The sequence below is a fragment of the Cervus elaphus genome, chromosome 18, assembly GCF_910594005.1.
Source record: "Cervus elaphus chromosome 18, mCerEla1.1, whole genome shotgun sequence".
NCBI classification, from domain to species: Eukaryota; Metazoa; Chordata; class Mammalia; order Artiodactyla; family Cervidae; genus Cervus; species Cervus elaphus.
Genome location: NC_057832.1, coordinates 37,849,118 through 37,867,374, shown reverse-complemented (window position 1 = coordinate 37,867,374; position 18,257 = coordinate 37,849,118). Strand labels below are relative to the sequence as shown.

At 35.6% G+C, this 18,257-nt stretch overlaps 1 protein-coding gene across 1 annotated transcript in view; it reads left to right on the top strand.

Annotated features, from left to right (window-relative positions):
- Positions 1 to 10,924: 10,924 nt before the first annotated feature.
- TMEM196 (transmembrane protein 196) overlaps positions 10,925 to 18,257 on the top strand; it is a 136,881-nt gene continuing 129,548 nt past the window's right edge. Inside the window, exons 1-2 of the mRNA XM_043872458.1 lie at positions 10,925 to 11,007; positions 17,849 to 17,942. Of these exons, the coding sequence (XP_043728393.1) occupies positions 10,997 to 11,007; positions 17,849 to 17,942 (105 nt within the window). The 5' untranslated portion in view covers positions 10,925 to 10,996. The remainder of the gene's footprint in view (positions 11,008 to 17,848; positions 17,943 to 18,257) is intronic.

Genomic DNA, 18,257 nt, shown 5'->3' with positions numbered 1-18,257 from the left:
GTTGCTAAATATTTTTATGCATCCATTAAATTTGTAATATGGGATTTTTCCTTTTTCCTGTTAATTTTGTGAATTAAATTTTTTATTTTCAAATAGTAAGCCAACCTTGCAATCCTGGAATAAACACAACTTGGGTTTATCATCCCTTTCATGTATTGTTTAATTTGATATGGTAATGTTTTGTTGAGTATATTTAGGTAAATATTGTATTTTTTTATATTAATGAGGGGTATCTTTTCATATTTTTAAATGCTTTTCTGTGATTTTATTGAAGTAAACTTTACATATGGTGATGTCCATAGATTTAGATAAAATTAAATGAATTTTTATATATGCTTGTACCTGTGTAGCCCACACTCCAATAAAGAAATAGAACATTTCTATAACTCTATAAAATTTACTTATGCCCCCTACTACCCAATTTCAACTCCCTATAGATTACCCTGCCATAATCAATTTTTGTTAAGCTAAAGGCATTCTGCCTTTTCTTGATCTTATAGATAATACAGCATTCTTATATATCTGGCTTCTTTTGCCCAACACATAGTTTTTGATATTTATCTATGTTGTTGCATACATCAGTAATTCATTCATTTTTATTACTGAGTAGTAGTTTATTGAATGAATATTTTTAAGTCTTTTATCCTGATGGACATTTGTATTGTTTTCAGTTTGGCACTATTATAAATAAAGGAGATAAATATTTTTATGTAACTCTTCCATGAATAAATTGCTTCCTTTATTGGAATAAATACCTAGGAGAGAATTTATGAATCACAGAGTTGGTATATGTTTAATTTCATAAGAAAATATCAAGTGGGACTAATAGAATTGAAGGCCATAGAAATTAAAAGACTCTAATGAAAGTCATCCCATCACCTGGTAAACGTGTATTAAACAGGAAGGGTTGGAAAATATAGCTCATGGACTAAACCTAATATTCTACCTACTTTTCTGTGGCCTGTACCTACTTTTGTGTGGCCTATAAGTGAAGAATTAAAATATAAAATGTAAAAGGACTGTTAGCTCTTTGGCAATAACAGTTGTTTAGTTTTGCTTCTTGAGACCCAAAGGCATAAGCATTTAACATTTGGCTCTTAGAGAAAAAATTCTCTGACCAGTGGGCATAGCTGCAGTAGTAATACAAAGACTATTATTTTTTAAATTCCAAGCATGATACTTTAGATTGTCCAAAGTAAAGAATACAATTTTGAATCAAAGAAAAAATGATTGCATCTCAGATACATTGATCCATAAATAATAAATGAAAAATTGTATACAAAGATAAACTAGATGGTCTACCATCACTAACTATACCGGAATTATTAACCATTAAGAAAAATTAAACACAGAAGATGACAAAGAAATAACAGTGATTAAAAAGAGGAGAGTGATACAGAAAGACCACACCCAACTAGAAATGCTGTCTCCAGAGCCACACTGGCCAAAAAATAAATAAATAAATGAGAATTTAGACCAATTATGATGGTGATGAAGTGGAGGAGAAAGGAGATGAGTACTCCTCAGAATAATCAGGATTTCAAGATGAGAAACCACCCAAGTAATATGAACAGGGCAGTCACCAGGTTAAAGTCATGACAAGGGCAACTGCAGCTCTACTGTACTGATCATTTGTATATAAACACACTAATCATCTTTTTAAAATCCCCAAATGTATAGATTCAATAGATAAAAGATGTCCAGTAATCATAAGTGAATTTAGTCGTTGGGAAAAACCTCATGAAGCAAGCAGAGCAGGGTTGGAAGTATCTATATAAAAAGGAGCATATAATATCTTTACTAGATTGAACTGAGATTATTCATAACTCAGTACATAACTCATACTGATAAAATGTTAGTAATTTTAACAAGGTACTTACTGTAATATACTTTGTTGTTTGGTCACTAAGTTGTGTCCAACTCTTTGTGACCCCATGGACTGCAGCACACCAGGCTTCCCTGTCTTTCACTATCTCCTACAATTTGCTCAGATTCATGTCCACTGAGTCAGTGATATTATCTAGCCTTCTCATTTTCTGCTGTCCCCTTCTCCTTTTACCTTCAGTCTTTACCAGCATCAGGGTTTTTTCCGGTGAACTGACTCTTCCCATCAAGTGGCCAAAGGATTGGGGCTTCAGGTTTAGCAACTGTCCTTGTAGTAAATATTCAGGACTGATCTCCTTTAGGATGGACTGGTTTGATCTCCTTGCAGTCCAAGGGATTCTCAAGAGTCTTCTCCAACACCACTGTTCAAAAGCATCAATTCTTGGGTGCTCAACCTTCTTTATGGTCCAACTCTCACATCCATACATGGTACTGGGAAAACCATAGCTTTGACTATATTGACTTTTATTGGAAACTGATGTCTCTGTTTTTTTAATATGCTACTTAGGTTTGCTCATAGCTTTTCTTCCAAGGAGCAAGCCTCTTTTAATTTCATGGGTGCAGTCACCATCCATAGTGATTCTGGAGCCCAAGAAAATCAAATCTGTCATTGTTCCCACTTCCCCCACCCCATCTATTTGCCATGAAGTGTTGAGACCAGATGCCACGATCTTAGTTTTGGTTTTTGTTTTGTTTGTTTGTTTGTTTTCATTTATTTTTATTAGTTGGAGGCTAATTACTTTACAATATTGTAGTGGTTTTTGCCATACATTGACATGAATCAGCCATGGATTTACATGTGTTCCCCATCCCGATCCCCCCGCCCGCCTTCCTCCCCATCCCATCCCTCTGGGTCTTCCCAGTGCACCAGCCCTGAGCACTTGTCTCATGCATCCAACCTGGGCTGGTGGTCTGTTCTTAGTTTTTTTAATGTTGAGTTTTAAGGCACCTTTTCCACTCTCCTCTTTTACCGTCCTCAAGAGGCTCTTTAGTTTCTTTTCACTTTCTGCTATTAGAGTGGTATCATCTGCATATCTGAGATTTTTGATACTTCTTGATCTTGATTCTAGCTTGTGATTCATCCAGTCCAGCATTTTGCATGATGTACTCTGCATGGAAGTTAAATAAGCAGGGTGACAATATATAGTCTTGACATGTTCCTTTCCCAGTTTTGAACCAGTCCGTTGTTCTACATCCAATTCTAACTGTTGCTTCTTGACCTGCATACAGGTTTCTCAGGAGACAGGTAAGGTGTTCTGGTATTCCCATCTCTTTAAGAATTTTCCAGTTTGTTGTGATCCACACAGTCAAAGGCTTTAGCATAGTCAATGAAGCAGAAGTAGATGTTTATCTGGAATTCCCTTGCTTTCTCTATGATCCAAGGCAATTTGATCCCTGGCTCCTCTGCCTTTTCTAAAATGTCTTAATGAACTGGGTAACCGTGGTGGTGTACTCACTCAACTAGAGCCAGACATCCTGGAGTGTGAATTCTAGTGGGCTTTAGGAAGCATTCCTATGAACAAAGCCAACAGAGGTGATGGCATTCCAGCTGATCTATTTAAAATCCTAAAAGACGCTGTTCTTAAAGTGTTGCACTTAATATATGAGCAAATTTGGAAAACTCACCAGTGACCACAGGGACTGGAAAAGGTCAGTTTGTTTTCCAATCCCCAAAAAGGATATTGCCAAAGAATTTTCAAACTACTGTCCAATTGTACTCATTGACATGCTAGTAAGGTTACGTTCAAAATCCTTTAAGCTAGGCTTCAGCAGTATGTGAACTGAGAACTTCCATAACTTCCATATAATTTTCATGATCATGGGAAACAGTGTGGGGAATGGTCATTAACAGGAGAAAAAGTACAACAGGCAGAAATCTCAATACATATCTTAAGAATAATTTGATTGTTCAAGAAAGGAAAAAAATCCTCATCTGTTAAGCAGAAAACAATGGAAATGACTTTTCTAAAAGATAAAAAGGAACTTGAAGTTGTGTCATCTGTTGTTATAAAAATAACTTCTTACTTGGGAATCCTTATATAGGTTAATAAGAAAATCTCAACATTTTAAATGCATAAAAAAGATGGAAGAATATTACAGAGAGTCAAGCATATGTTACAATTTCTCTGTACCTCTGATCCCTGCACTGAAGTATAAATGACTTTGAATTAGAGGACGTAACCTTGAGTAAGAATGGATCCTGGTCTTCATAGCTGTGACTGCTAAGATTCAGGCTTGAACTATGTTGTCCATTTGGTTTTCTGAAGCAAAAAAAGTGATTCACTTAATAGTCTGATACTCTCTATTAGGAAAACTTGGCACAAGCCATTTATAATACCTAAATAGCCACTGAGTTCTTAACTGACTCTACCTCTTGTTAATTTTAGAACTCAAGTACCAGCCATACAAATACCAAGATAACAGGAACTAAGATATCTACTCAGGAGCTAAGAGAACTGCTCGGGTTTTTCACCTTTTCCAGCTGTTGTTTCCCACTAGACTTCTTGGAGTTTTCCTTGTGCATTCAAAGGTCAAGCGAGGATTTGAGGACAGTGTATACCCTGGGCTGGAAACTCATTGCCCCTAGTGCCTTCCTTCTTAGGATTTCCCCCTTCAATTTATAGCTCATATGGTAGCCCAAACTCTGTTCATTGACAACGCAACCTGATGAAACGGGAGGTTTCTGCTTGAATTATTCTTCCCCTGTGCCATATGAAGTGGGAAGTGCCTTTGGGGAAAAGGCAAATAAATATGGATCTGACCCAGTGGCCATTTATTCTTTCAAAAGTTGAAATATTCCATGATGCTGCCTGCCTTTGGACATTCTAAAGTGCCTTCAACTTGGTTAATATATTATTTTATAATAATTATTTGTAGAAGAGTTAGCCTTATACAAGCTATTTATCTTTATCACATTCCAAACTCATTTTTTCTCCAGTGGCATCTCTCCATAGCATTCCAGCATTGAAAGTTCCTTTGGATTTGAATCCAGATGAATTTTTGTTCCCTATCATGGTTAGCTTCATCTTTTTGCTGTGATTTCAAAAAGATTTTCCCTTTATACTCAAGTAAACTGACTCAGTGTCTCTTGGCATGTATTGCCACATACCAGTTCATTCATTCTGCCAATATTTATCACCTATTAGTGCCAGCTCTTAAAAAGATTGTCAGGGATACAGCAGTGAACAAAACAATACATTTTTATTAATATTATAATAGGAGACCTATTTTATAGTTAGAAGAAAGAAAACTAAACAAAAAAGTTTAAATGATCTTAGAAATAATAAGGTACAAGGGTTATAACTGCTATGGGGAAAACAAAGTGGAGAAGGATATTTTAGAATATGTTTTAGTGGGGTTTTTTTACTTCCTTTCTTACTGTCACTATCACTTTATAAATATACCATAACTGATGATAATTCAAAGTAGCATACCAGTTCCCTCCTTATGTTTATCTAGAAGAATCATATTTTATCAGTGGCATTAAATATATCACTCACTTCTGTGGTGTTGGGTTTTTATGGAGGTTTTTTTAAGTAATATAATATCCTTCCATAAAAATTATCCCATGACTTTTAGGAAAGTTGACATTTCATATTTTATATTCTTCAGTCTATGCATGAATATTCATCAGTTTTTCTTCAAGAATCCCCATGCTTGAATCTACATTTTTTTACTGTGCTAAAAAAAGTCAGCCTTTTTAGAAAAACAAATAGGGTGGTTTTGTTCACTTACAGTGAAACAAAGTGGAATATAAAACCAAGTAGAAACAACTTCTTCCAAAGTTACCAGGACCCACTGATGCATGAATTATATTGGTCCGATAGCATGCTAAAAGAATGCCATGAAGAAACTTTCCTTGGCTTTGGAATAGACTACATGCTTACACATGTGTGTATATATGCATATGTGTGTGATATTAGCACATTTCCCAACAATTTGGCTTTCTTTTTGCTTTATGTTAAAAGTTAGTACTGATATATACATGAAACTAATTTTACATAGTGACAAGGAAGATTATCTTATTCTTAGTGATGAACAGTATATAAGTTGCTGTAGTTTTCATTTTTTAGTCTTAAATTAGCCTCTCCTATCTGCCTCATATAATCTCTGTTCAACAATTCTTCATTTTAAAATAGAGAAAGGTTAAACTAGAGAGAGGTTCCCTTGAAATCAAGTATTATATCTGGGACTCCTATGTAGGCTGCTGATTTCTCCCTTGCTGATTCTTCCTCTGCCTATCCTTCTCTTGCATTTTCCCTGCCTCCTCCTCCTCTTGCCTTTTCTATCTCTGGACAAGGAAAAGTCAAAGTTCTGTCACCTTGCACTGACTCTCAGGCTGCGTCCACAGTATACTAGAAACAGCTCAGTCAGTTTAGCCAAACATCTGGTCAGTTCAGTCACACCGTGAGTTTAAAAGCTGTCTGTTCTAAATCTGTTGATTGGTTACATAAGATGAAGTTGTAAAAGTGATAACACAGAATAGATATAAACAGTTTGACTCAGTCTGAGCTTGAGCCAGTTAGGGGCACAGACCTGTTAGACCAGTGAGCCAGTCCCAGTCTCTCGTTCATTGTCCTCTTTCAGTGTTTCCTGATTTACCTCTGCCACGGTGCCCTGAGGCTCAGGGGGACTCTGTAATCCCATTCTTTTCATTTATTTGTCTCAGTTTCAAAAAGTGATGGGTGAACATAAGAATGCAGGGTCTTCTGAACTTCAGAATCACAGTATTATGGAACAAAAAGGCAGGAGTAGAAGCTGGTGTTTATCCTATCCATTTCCAAAGTTCGGTCAGTGAATTTCTAGCATTTTCCTGGAGTTGTCTCAGAAGCTAATAGGTTTGTGTGCGCGTTCAAGGTGGGTGGGAGTAGGAGGTGGTAGGTATGACTTAAAGGATGCTTAATGGATTGTATTTTCTACCTCTCCTGGGGGCACAAAGGCCCACTCCCATGCACACATAGAAACATAGACCCAGTTCATGCACTGGTTTTATCTAGCATAGTTCCATAAGGGATTATTTTTGAGAACATTTCTTCTAAGAAAATATTTTAGCCCCAATGATTTAGTTCAGATCTGTCATTTTACAGACAGTGATAGTCACAGGGCTGTGACTGTCCCAGGGTCATGCTGCTATTTAAAGTTCTTTCTATACCTTCCAACACTGAAGAAAAGCTTGCTCACTCAGTAATTGAATTGAATCATAAGAACTTTCTGGGGCACAGATCTCTATATAAATAGGAAAACTAAAGAAAAGACAAAGTTATTCATTTAAGTAATGTGCTCACTGCAGAGGCAGAAATTGCTCTTGTTACCTGTTCAGCTTCCATCACATACTCACTTCATTAGGTCTAAATACTCACTCATTGATTCATTACAAAAAGTTGATCATGTATATACCATGCATCTGATGTTGAAGTCATGAATATGAGAGAAAAAATAATATAATCTCTACCTTTATAAAGCTTACATTTTACTGATAAACTGATACATAAAATTATCTGTATATGTACTTGAAGGCATACATGTTTTTAATTTTAGCAATTATAAAAAATAGCTACTGTTCTTTGAAAGTTAGGTTTTATATCAATTATATAAGATGTATAAGATATGCATACTTATATTCTATAAGATGGTTAATATTTCCATTTTACAGGCACTTAGAGGGTCGTGTACATGTGTGCTGTTACGCTGCAGTGGTGTCCGACTCTCGGTGGCCCCATGGACTATAGCTTGACAGGCCTCTCTGTCCATGGGATTTCCCAGTCAGGAATACTGGAGTGGATGACAATGCCCTCCTTCAGGGGATTTACCGGACCTAGGGATCGAACCTGTGTCTCTCGTGTCTCCTGCGTTGGCAGGTGGGTTCTTTACCACTAGCACCACGCAGGAAACCCCACTAAATAACGCATCTAAGACTATACAACTAACTGAATGCTTAATCTAGGAGTGAAATTCAGATTGGTCCATTTCCAAACTCTTAGCTAGGTGTTAGGAACTTCCTGTCTATAAGAATCACTAATAAAAGTTTTATAAGGAGAACCTTTTGGTTTTTAATTGACACATTTGGGAAGGTAAGGGGAAAGCATAAATGGATGTAGTGTTATGTCTGAGTTTGAACATTTAAAAAGGCAATAGGAATGTTAGAAACATAACATTTTACCTATTCCATATTTTTACCAGCAAATTATGCCTTAAAAAGCAAAGTCCTCAATAATAACCAAATGTCTTTCAAGTGGGCCAAAGTATGTAACATATATAAATCTATACTGAACCAATGAGACAACCCTGGAATTTCAGCTTCTGGAAATTAAATAGTAATGACACAGCTTTGCTCCACAGATGTATTAAATCCTCTTGAAGTGCTCCACACATTTGCAAACTGTAGCTAAATCATGGCTCTTTGAACACATTAACACTTTTATTTTCTTTTGCTGTCAATTCTTGGTGTTCAGTATTAACAGGAAACAATTACGGATGATTAGTTAAGCCTATATCCCCAGGTACCTAAAATAACTCCTATGTCTATAAAGGGAAAGACTCTATAAGCAACTAGAAAGAAAAAAATAATTTAAAGGACTGATGAGAAGATTTTCTAGATTCCTTTTTTTTTTAAAAAACCATGATTTGAAAACAGCTTAATCTAACATTAAGATGACATTAATCTAGCCTCTAAATTTTGCTTTTGGAAGGATACAAGTCCATCTTTCATATAGCCTTAATATGTTTACTATGATAATTAGTACAATTTATGTCTTATACATTTTTGTTCATATGAAATAACATTTTTTATTATCAGTGGTATGATATTTAAATAGATCTCAATTATACAGTTGGTAATGCTTTATTTTATCAAATTAATATATTGTTGACTGTAGACAAATTATAATTTTATATATTCCTTTAAAAAAAGGCACTACTGGTTCAGCTATAATTCTGTATCCCTTAGCATTTTATATTATCCTTAAAAATATTTTGAATGTATTCAGACATGAATTTTTAATCATATATCACTCTTAGGCCCATATGAAGAAAAAATATAAGCAAAATAATTTGCTGATAGTATTGCTAAAGTTCTTCTCAATCAGAAGTATTTAATGCTTCTCAATCACTTTTTAACTCAGAATTATTAACATCCAGGTTTTTCTCCCAATATTGTCTTCTCTGAATTGAAGATCAATGGTGATTCAGCATCTCTTAAAATAATGGAATTTATTCTAAGCCAAACATCATACATTGTACCTATTTTAATTGTAGCACTTCCTTATCTTTCAAAAACATGTTAAATTTTTTCCAACATGTTGTTGGTATCTTGCTGTATTAGGCACTATAAAGTACTTCATCTCTACAAAAACTTACGGAATCGTAATTACTTCCTGTAATTGTAGTTGTAGTTCATATATGCTTCACTGATACAAACACCCTGTTCTATTTCAGTTTTCTTAATGGCTGAGTAATATTCAGTAGTATATGGACATACCATATAGCCTTGAGTCAGTATTCTGTGGATGGGCATTTGGGTTGATTCTGTATCTTGGCTATTATAAATACTGCTGCTGTGAACACTGGGATGAAGCTATCTTTTCAAATTAAAGTTTTCAACCTTTTCAGATATATGTCCAGGAGTGAGGTTGCTGGATCATATGGTACCTCTAATTTCAGTTTATGAAAGCAACTTTCATACTGTTCTCCAAAGCGACTGTAGCAATTTACATTCCCACCAACAGTATAGGAAGGTTCTCTTTTCTCTACACCCTCTCTAGCATTTACATTTGTAGATTTTTGATTATGGCCATTCTGACTGCTGTGAGGTGATACAATGATACTACCTCATTGTAGGTTTGATTTGTATTTCTCTAATTAGCAACATTGAGCATCTTCTCTTAGGCCTGTTTGCCATCATAATGTCTTCACAGAAATGTCTATTAGGTCTCCTGCCCATTTTTTTTTAATTGAGTTTTTTTTTTTAATTTTTATATTGAGTTGTGTGAGTTGTTTTTATATTTTGGATATTAACCCCTTATTGGTCACACCATTTGCAAATATTTTTTCCTATTCAGTATATTGTCTTTTATTTGTTGATGGCTTTCTTTGTTTTGCAAAAGCTTTTACATTTATGTCCCATTTGCTTATTTTTGCTTTTATTTCTTTTACCTTGGGAGACTGATCTAAGAAAATACTGCTACAGTTTATGTCCAAAAATGTTTTGCCTCTCTTCTCTTCTGGGAGTTTTATGGTCTCATGTCGTACATTTAGGTCTTTAAACCATTTTGAGTTTATTTTTGTATATGGTATGAGGGAGTATACTAGTTTTTCATCGATTTACATGTAGCTGTCCTGCTTTTCATTCTACTTGCTGAATAGACTGTATTTTCTCTGCTGTATATTCTTGCCTCCTTTGTTGTAGATTAATTGGCCAATAGGTATATGGGTTTATTTCTGGGCTGTCTGTCCTGTTCCATTGATCTATATGTCTGTTTTTACTTTTTACAGTTTTGATAATTATAGCTTTGTAGTGTTGTCTGAAGTCTAGAAGGGTAATGCCTCAAGCTTTGTTCTTTTTCCTCGGGGTTGCTTTGGCATTTCTGGGTCTCTTGTGGTTCCATATAAATTTTAGGATTGTATGTTGTAGTTCTGTAAAAGAGCATGACAACAATTTTAAGTTGCCATAAGCTATTTCACTGGTGGATTTCAGATATACTATAAAGGGGGGGATGGAGACTATATCTTAGAATCAATGAAACAAGATAATGGAACTTTATATTTTAAGTAGACTATATCTGAATAAAAGATTTATATGGGAAACAGAGTATTTACATTATCTCTGACAATGAGAAATAATTAATTTTTGGTGCCCTGAAAATAATTTTCACAAAAAGTATGAAAATTCTTACTCACAAACAAAGCACCCATAAAATTTTGTTCTTAGATGAGATGGCTGGATGGCATCACCGACTCGATGGGCATGAATTTGAGTAAACTCCGAGAGTTGGTGATGGACAGGGAGCCCTGGCGTGCTGCGATTCATGGGGTTGCAGAGTGGGACACGACTGAGCGACCGGATTGAACTGAATACCAACTATCAAACAGGGTTCCCCTGATATTGCAGGATATCATGAAGCAAAGGTAATGGAATGATCAAAAATAGCTGGCATAAAATATTTCTCTATGTGTGACAAAGAAAATATTAATTAGCCTCCCTGACGCTTGCCATCTTCATTTTATTTATTTATTTATTTATTTTTGCCATCTTCATTTTAAAAATAAGTGTGATAGCCAGTTTTTTTAAGTATTAGGAAATGTGTAAGGCCTCTCGCGTGGCACCAGGTACATGGGGAACACTTAGCATAAATCTAATGCTAACATTAGGGGCAATAGGAATACGTTACCAAAGGGTAGAAAAAGTTATGCAGGCTGGTTTGATTTTTGAGATTGCAGTGAATTGCAGCTTTACTTTTCTCATCTTAATTTAGCCAATATACTACCTCAAATTTATTTTAATTCTATTCCAAAAGGAGCACCCTATTCAAAGGAGAGGCAGAGAATTTAACCTTACCTAGCAGAGTCTAGTTTTTGGCTGTTACCTCCAAGCACACAGAACTGTGTGGAAGCGTGAGCGCAGTGCCTTCAGATCATGCCCGCAGCGCGTATGGGAAGCACATGGAACAAAACAGGTCCGTAGTATAAGTATCACAGTGCACAATGGAGACATGCAGAAAAAGCTTTTTCCCCCAACTCCCAAAGCAGGCACAGTTGGCCCTTCATATTCATATTCAGGTTACACATCCATAGATTCAACCAACCATGGAACAAAAATAAAACCAGAAAGTTCCAAAAAACAAAATTACAATTTTTTTGTGTGCTGGCAACTATTTATGTAGCATTTTCATTGCATTATGTATCATAAGTAAGCTAAGATAATTTTGCAGCTAGATGAAAAATCATAAATGGTGTACTAGAGGCATTGGTTAATTCTATTATGCATCTAATAAAATTCTAAATTGTGAGCCTTAGAGTATGTATCTCAAACCAAATATGTGCATTTGAACAAATGAAGGATCTTGTTAAAATCAAATTCTGATTTGGTAGGTCTGGGATAAGGACTGAGATTCTGCATTTCTGATAAGTTCTCTGGTGTCCCCCAAACTTCTGGTCTGCAAGCTACACTGTATATGAGGAGCAAGGCTGTAACTAGAGCATTCTCTTCCCCTTACTGGATTTGAAACCTCTAGTCTTCTCTACATGTTTAACTCTTCTGGTCAAGTCTTCTGTTTTGTTATGAATTGAACTGTGTCCCCTCCAAAAGAGATGTTGCTGACCTAGCTGTCAGTAGCTGTGAGTGTGGCGGTATAGAAAAGTAGGGTCCTTACAGATGTAATCAAGTCAAGACGAGGTCATTAGGATGCAGCTCAATCCACACAACCGGTGCCCTTATGAGAAGAGGGGAATTTAAACATAAAAACTCAAAGGGCGAACACCATGTGAAAGCTGCGGTAGATTGGAGTCATGCATCTACAAAATACGGAGTGCCAAAGATCACTGGATGTCCCTAGAAGCTGAGAGAGAGGCATGCGGCAAATTCTCAGGGCTCTAAGATGGAACCCACCCTACTGACTCCTTGGTTTTGGACTTCTAGCTTTCAGAACTGTGTGACAAATTTCTGTGCTTTTAAGCCTGAAATACTTTGTTACAAAAGACCTAGGAAATGAATATATTTTTGTATGCTGTAATGTCATATTGCTGTGATATTTAGCATAAAACTTATCCATGAGAGAATGGAAGGAGGTGGATTAATATTTTTTTCCTTTTCTTTGTAAATAGTAAAGGGATTTAAAATGATTCATCTCTTATCACCCACAACAATTTTTTTTTTTTTAAATCAGTGAATCATTGATTACCTAGAATGCCAAGAATGTTTAACTTCTTCATGAAAGTTAAGCCTGAGAAGTCTTTGTGGGGATCTTGTTTTTTTCTGACATAACTTACTTACTTTGTTTTCTACCTCCTTTGCATTGATAATAGCAGAGTGACCTAAAACTGCCCCACGGGATACAAAACTGCTGATATAGTTATGCTTCTAAGAAATTAGGCCTTAATTTTTCTGATTCACAGATTATAAAGATATTGAGTATATTTTCCCCCTTTTTGGTAATGAATCAAATAGACATCAGTTCACTGAAGCTCTTTATTCCTGTTCTATTCCTGCTGTTTCCTGTTGCTTTCACACGGGAATAGCTATATAGACAAAGAAGGATGAAATAATTTTTCTTCTCTCAGTTGCATGGAAAACAATTATTGTCCTCTTCTCTATAGAAAGGGGGACATTTGGTGGAATTAAATAAGGAATCCAAGGTAATATGGCATTAAGAACATTTCCCCCTTTATTATCCAAATAACCATCCTGAAGGGAGAATGATAACACATTTTCATAATTTAAATACAAGTGATTAATTGCAACAATAAAAGTGATATTGTTTGTTCTTATTGCTTTGGAAAAGTGCCTATCATTAAATACTTTATCTAATTGAACACTTAAGCACTGGTAAAAGACATCATTTTATTTCAAGTGGCACTTTGCAGCTAGGGAAGGAAAAAAAGGAAAAATAATAAACTGTGCCTGTGGGAATAGATTATGCCAAGGAAGAACAAGAAACTAAATTCAACTTAATTTATGGATGTTGGGTTCTTTCTATTGCTCTTTGGTGAATATATTTAACTCAAAGCATTTCGCCCTGGATTTTCCTATGATAATGAATGGTGGCCTACGCATGGCACAGTGTACCGCTCCTGAATTGGGTTAGCTTGTGAGCAGATGCTGAGCAGCACCTTTCAGGATGGAGGCACTCTTCCTTTCAGGCACTGGGAATCTTGGTTGCTCAGGGCTGTCAACCAAGTCCTTCTGATGATGTTGATGCATCCAAGGCCAACACCTGCTCTGGGGAGGGTTGGAGAGGCAGCCTCTATCCAATGACTGGTCGATGTAGGGCATCAAGCCCCAAACTCTCTGCCTCAAAGTGAGACAACTCTGAATCCATAGCTCCCTGTGGGGATGGTCCAAGACCTTGGTTGTAATTGGATCACAGTTCACCGTGTATCCTGTCTTCACTCACTAACTGATGTTGATCCTAGGAACACTTCTGGCAAAAATCTCAGAAGCTCAGTATGTTTTTCAGGTAACCAAGTTTCAACAGCTTATAAATTAAAGCAACATGATATAAACAGTCAAGGATACTGAGTAGTGATAGTGAATACTGGTACTGGTAGTGATACTAAATACTGATAGTGAAGGACTCTGATACTTGATCTAGTATATATGTTAGATAAAATAATGATCTCCCCAAAGATGTCTATGTGCTGATTCCTGAAACCTGAGAGTATGTTGCCTTCCATGTCAAAGGGACTTTGGAGATGTGATTATCATTGGGATCTCCAAATAGGTAAATTATACTGGATTATCCACACAAGTCCAATATAATGTCAAGGGGCTTTAAAGGTGAAGAAAGGAGGCAGAAGAAATCAGAGAAAGATATGTGACAATGGAAACAAAGTCAGAATGATAAATATGAGAAGGTCTCAAACCACTGCTGCTGGCTTTTAAGGTGGAGAAAGGGAGCCACAAGCCAAGGAGTGCAGGGCAGCCTCTAGAAGCTGAGGAGTCAGAGCCTAGAGCCTCCAGAAAGAAACGCAGCTGACACTTTGATTTTAGGAATTCTGTCCCAAAGAACCATAAAGTAATATGCTTGTGTTGTTTTAAGCCATGAAGTCTGTGGTCTTTCGTTAGAACAGCAATAGCAAATTCCACAGTATATTTCCTATGCATGTTCAGTTGTGTAGCTGAATTAGCAGCATTATTTCGTGGTCACTAACACTGGATAAAATGGCCTGCCTGGGGAACTGAATTTGCTTTGTGTCCATTCTTCCCTGTCTGCCCCATTTTGGTGATCACACCTTATTCTCAACCCTAAATGTTTACAGTGTGAGGTATAGCCAGCAGGATCATACCTGGCTTTGTCTTGACAAAGAACCACAAATTCAAAACACAGTGGTGTTCGAATGAGACTGTTATAGTCTTTGTAGTTTTCTGGACCTGAGTTCAAATCCCAGCACCGTAATTTACTGGCTCAGTGGCCATAGTCAGTTGTCCAGCTTTTCTGAGCCACCTTTCCTCATTTATGAAATAGAAGTTTTGTGTGTGTGTGTGTGTATGTGTGTATCTTATAGAGTTGTTATGAGTATTAAATTACATGTTCTTACACATTGGTGCAGAACAGGAACTTAATAAACATTAATTATTTATGTTATTACAGCATGGTTCAATGATTCATTCATTCAAGAAATATTTCGTGAGTTCTTACTGTGTGCTAAGATTTGTTTTCCCAAACTGCTGGATGATCACATAGAGATAGAACTGAAATTTGTCTTCAAGATTTAAGAAACTAACATGTCTTTAACATTTAATACATGAATTAATTCATTAAGAAATGGCTTGGACAATTTTTATTCAGTGTGAACTGACCATGTTACCCAGTGGATTATGAAAATACCTTGCACCAGCCCCAAATATGTAAAACACACACAGAGCAACTAAAGAACATTTTCCCAAGAGTGCTTGGGGAAAAAATGTGATTGTAGTAGACTTCATTGAAAATGCAGGAGAAAACTCCAGCACATTTGAGGTTATGACCTAATATGTCTTTTTACCCTTAGGTTATTTGACTAGAACAGCATATGCACATTCAGTGTTTCATTAAAAGGCACATTCCTGCTCAGAGACATAACAGATATATTTGCAGTAAAAGAATTTTATTTATTTTCCTATTACAAACTCTGCCAGAACCACATGGAAAAAGACCAAAGGATTTATTACCTTTAAAATCCATTCATCTAGTTTTGAAAGGTTTTCTCAAAATACCAGTTGAAATGATGTTGTTACTTTCAGTTCTTACTGAAGTGCTTATAATTATAGTCATCAAAAGACAATTATTAAAATATAAGACAAAGAGGAGTACAGTTATATAAGTTCAATAAATTATATGCAAAGAAATGCCTTTTATTAATGCAGATTGTTAAAAAATAAAAGGAATTTGCAGAAACTATTTCGTGAAATGTAAAGAGTCATTATAGGAGTGAATTTAAGTTTAGTGTTTGATTATAAGTAAACTTTAAACAATCATTTTTTTTTTATTTATAAAGAAAGGAATCAGCAAAATCAAACATGTAAGAGTAAAGAGGAGAAAATATTTTCCTTAGTTGGCTTGTATTAGGATAGTTAAAGTCTCTATTCTCAGTGGAGAATAGTGCCATTAATAGATGTGAACAGAGTTAACATAACTCTTTAGGTATTTCAGCAGATTCCAAAACCAGTTCCACAATCTTATACTGTTAAGGCCAATGTAAATTATTTATAAAATTACAGAGAGAAGTGACAGAGCCTTCAAAATATGCTAGCGAGATTTCTCATTTTATAGAAAAGGAAGTTGAAGTCTGAAGTGATATACTACAATCCAAATGATGAGTCATCCCAAATTAGAAGACCCAGCGTTTAGTTCCGGGCCCTTGTTTTTGATTGCTAGTATGTTGTCCAAATTCATCACCACGTCACTTAACAGGCTTTGTTCAAAATGCCTTCTCACTATTTTCCAATATCCAGTCCACATTCAAGTGAGATTTGCCTCTAAAGTTTCCTTGGAATGTGCCCTAAGATTTTGAAAGTAATTCTAAATAAAAGTAACAAAATGTTTCCAAGGCAAGTCAGCACTGTCTAGAGCAGCACTACCCAATAAAAATAAAAATATTTTTTAATAGATACATTGGAAAAGTAAAAAGAAACAGATGAATAAATTTTAGTAACCCATTGTGTGTAACTCAATATATCAAACATAATTATTTCAACATGTAATAAATGGTAAAAAAAAAAAAATTAACAAGATTTTATGTTCTTGTATTCATACTCAGTCTTCAAAATCAGTGTGGATGTTACATTTATAGCATGTATCCATTTGTACTAGACTTATTTCAAGGGCTCAGTAGATAATTGTGCCATGTGTCTCCCATATTGGACAACATGGATCTAGAGTGATAACCATTTAAATTCTACATTAAAATTAAACTACTTTAGTCTAATTATAAGCGTGAATAACTTTGAATAAATAAAACAGCTGGCAATTTTTATTCCCTAAATATTAGAAATCACTTTATATTTATATTCTGGATTTCATATTGCACTTATATTGAATTTCTTCTGTTTCTTCTCTTTTGCTTCTATTTATCTCTTTCTTCTTTTCTGCCATGTCTGGAAGAATTCCTCTAACTTCCTTTTTAATTCATTGGCTTAATTTTCCGTAGTATCTTATCAGTTCTTCAAGGTATCTATTGCACATTTAAATTTGATAATTTGTTTTGTTTTTTTTTTTTTTGACTGAGGCAATATTTCCTGAGCTCAGATGATTCTCTTTGATAGATTTATAGGGTAAATTAACACTTCAATCTCCCTGATATTATAAAATGTTCATTATTAGTTTTCCCTTCTTTGGACTTATTTCATTTGATTACTTAGAATACATTTCCCTTCTTTAATGCTGTGTAATCTTTGTATAATAAATATTTGATTGGTAATTTGTTTCACAGTGCTGTGGCAAAAATGTGGAGTACATGTGTGGAGGTCATCAGAGTGGCAACATATCTCTGGCATGAACAATATGTAAATATCCCATTTTCTCAAGTGCTGAACATCTTTAGAGTAAAACGTGGTATTAAAACTCTACATGGTGCAAGGTCTTGGTTTTAAAGAAGACTGTAGTCCAATCCAATGAAAACTAGGCTGATTCTGCTGTCATATGTGTGTGTGTTCTTGTCAGTATACCTAAGGACAGAAAATAACATCCCCAACTTTGCAAAAGTATTTGTATGTTTCGTATCTTCTTGTTAATAAATGTGGTATATTTGGTCTAAATTTTTATTTTAACAGACTGCCTGGTAAACCAGATAACCAAATGCTGGGCAGCGTACACTTAACTGTGATCTCCGAAGGTCACCAACTGATGAAGAGCCAACTGGATCAGGTCAGTTTAAAATGATTGGTTTGGTCTTTTTGCCCGCTGCTTTCTGAATCCTTATGAAGGAATGTCTGCAATTCTGTTACGGTAACAAAATGTGATGGTATGTGGTTTTCTGTTAAAGAACAGTTCTTATCAAAAGGGACAAAAGAGTTTCTCTTTTCTTTAGTTTCATTTGGATGCTGAGTCCGAGAAGCAGGCTGAGGAGTCTCCCAGTCTCTGACTGGCTGGCCTGACTGCGCTGGTGGTGTGCCTGAGGCTCTTCCCCTTCCAGGACTGGTTGAGTCCCCACGGCTTAGATGTGGTCACGGCTGCCTGTCT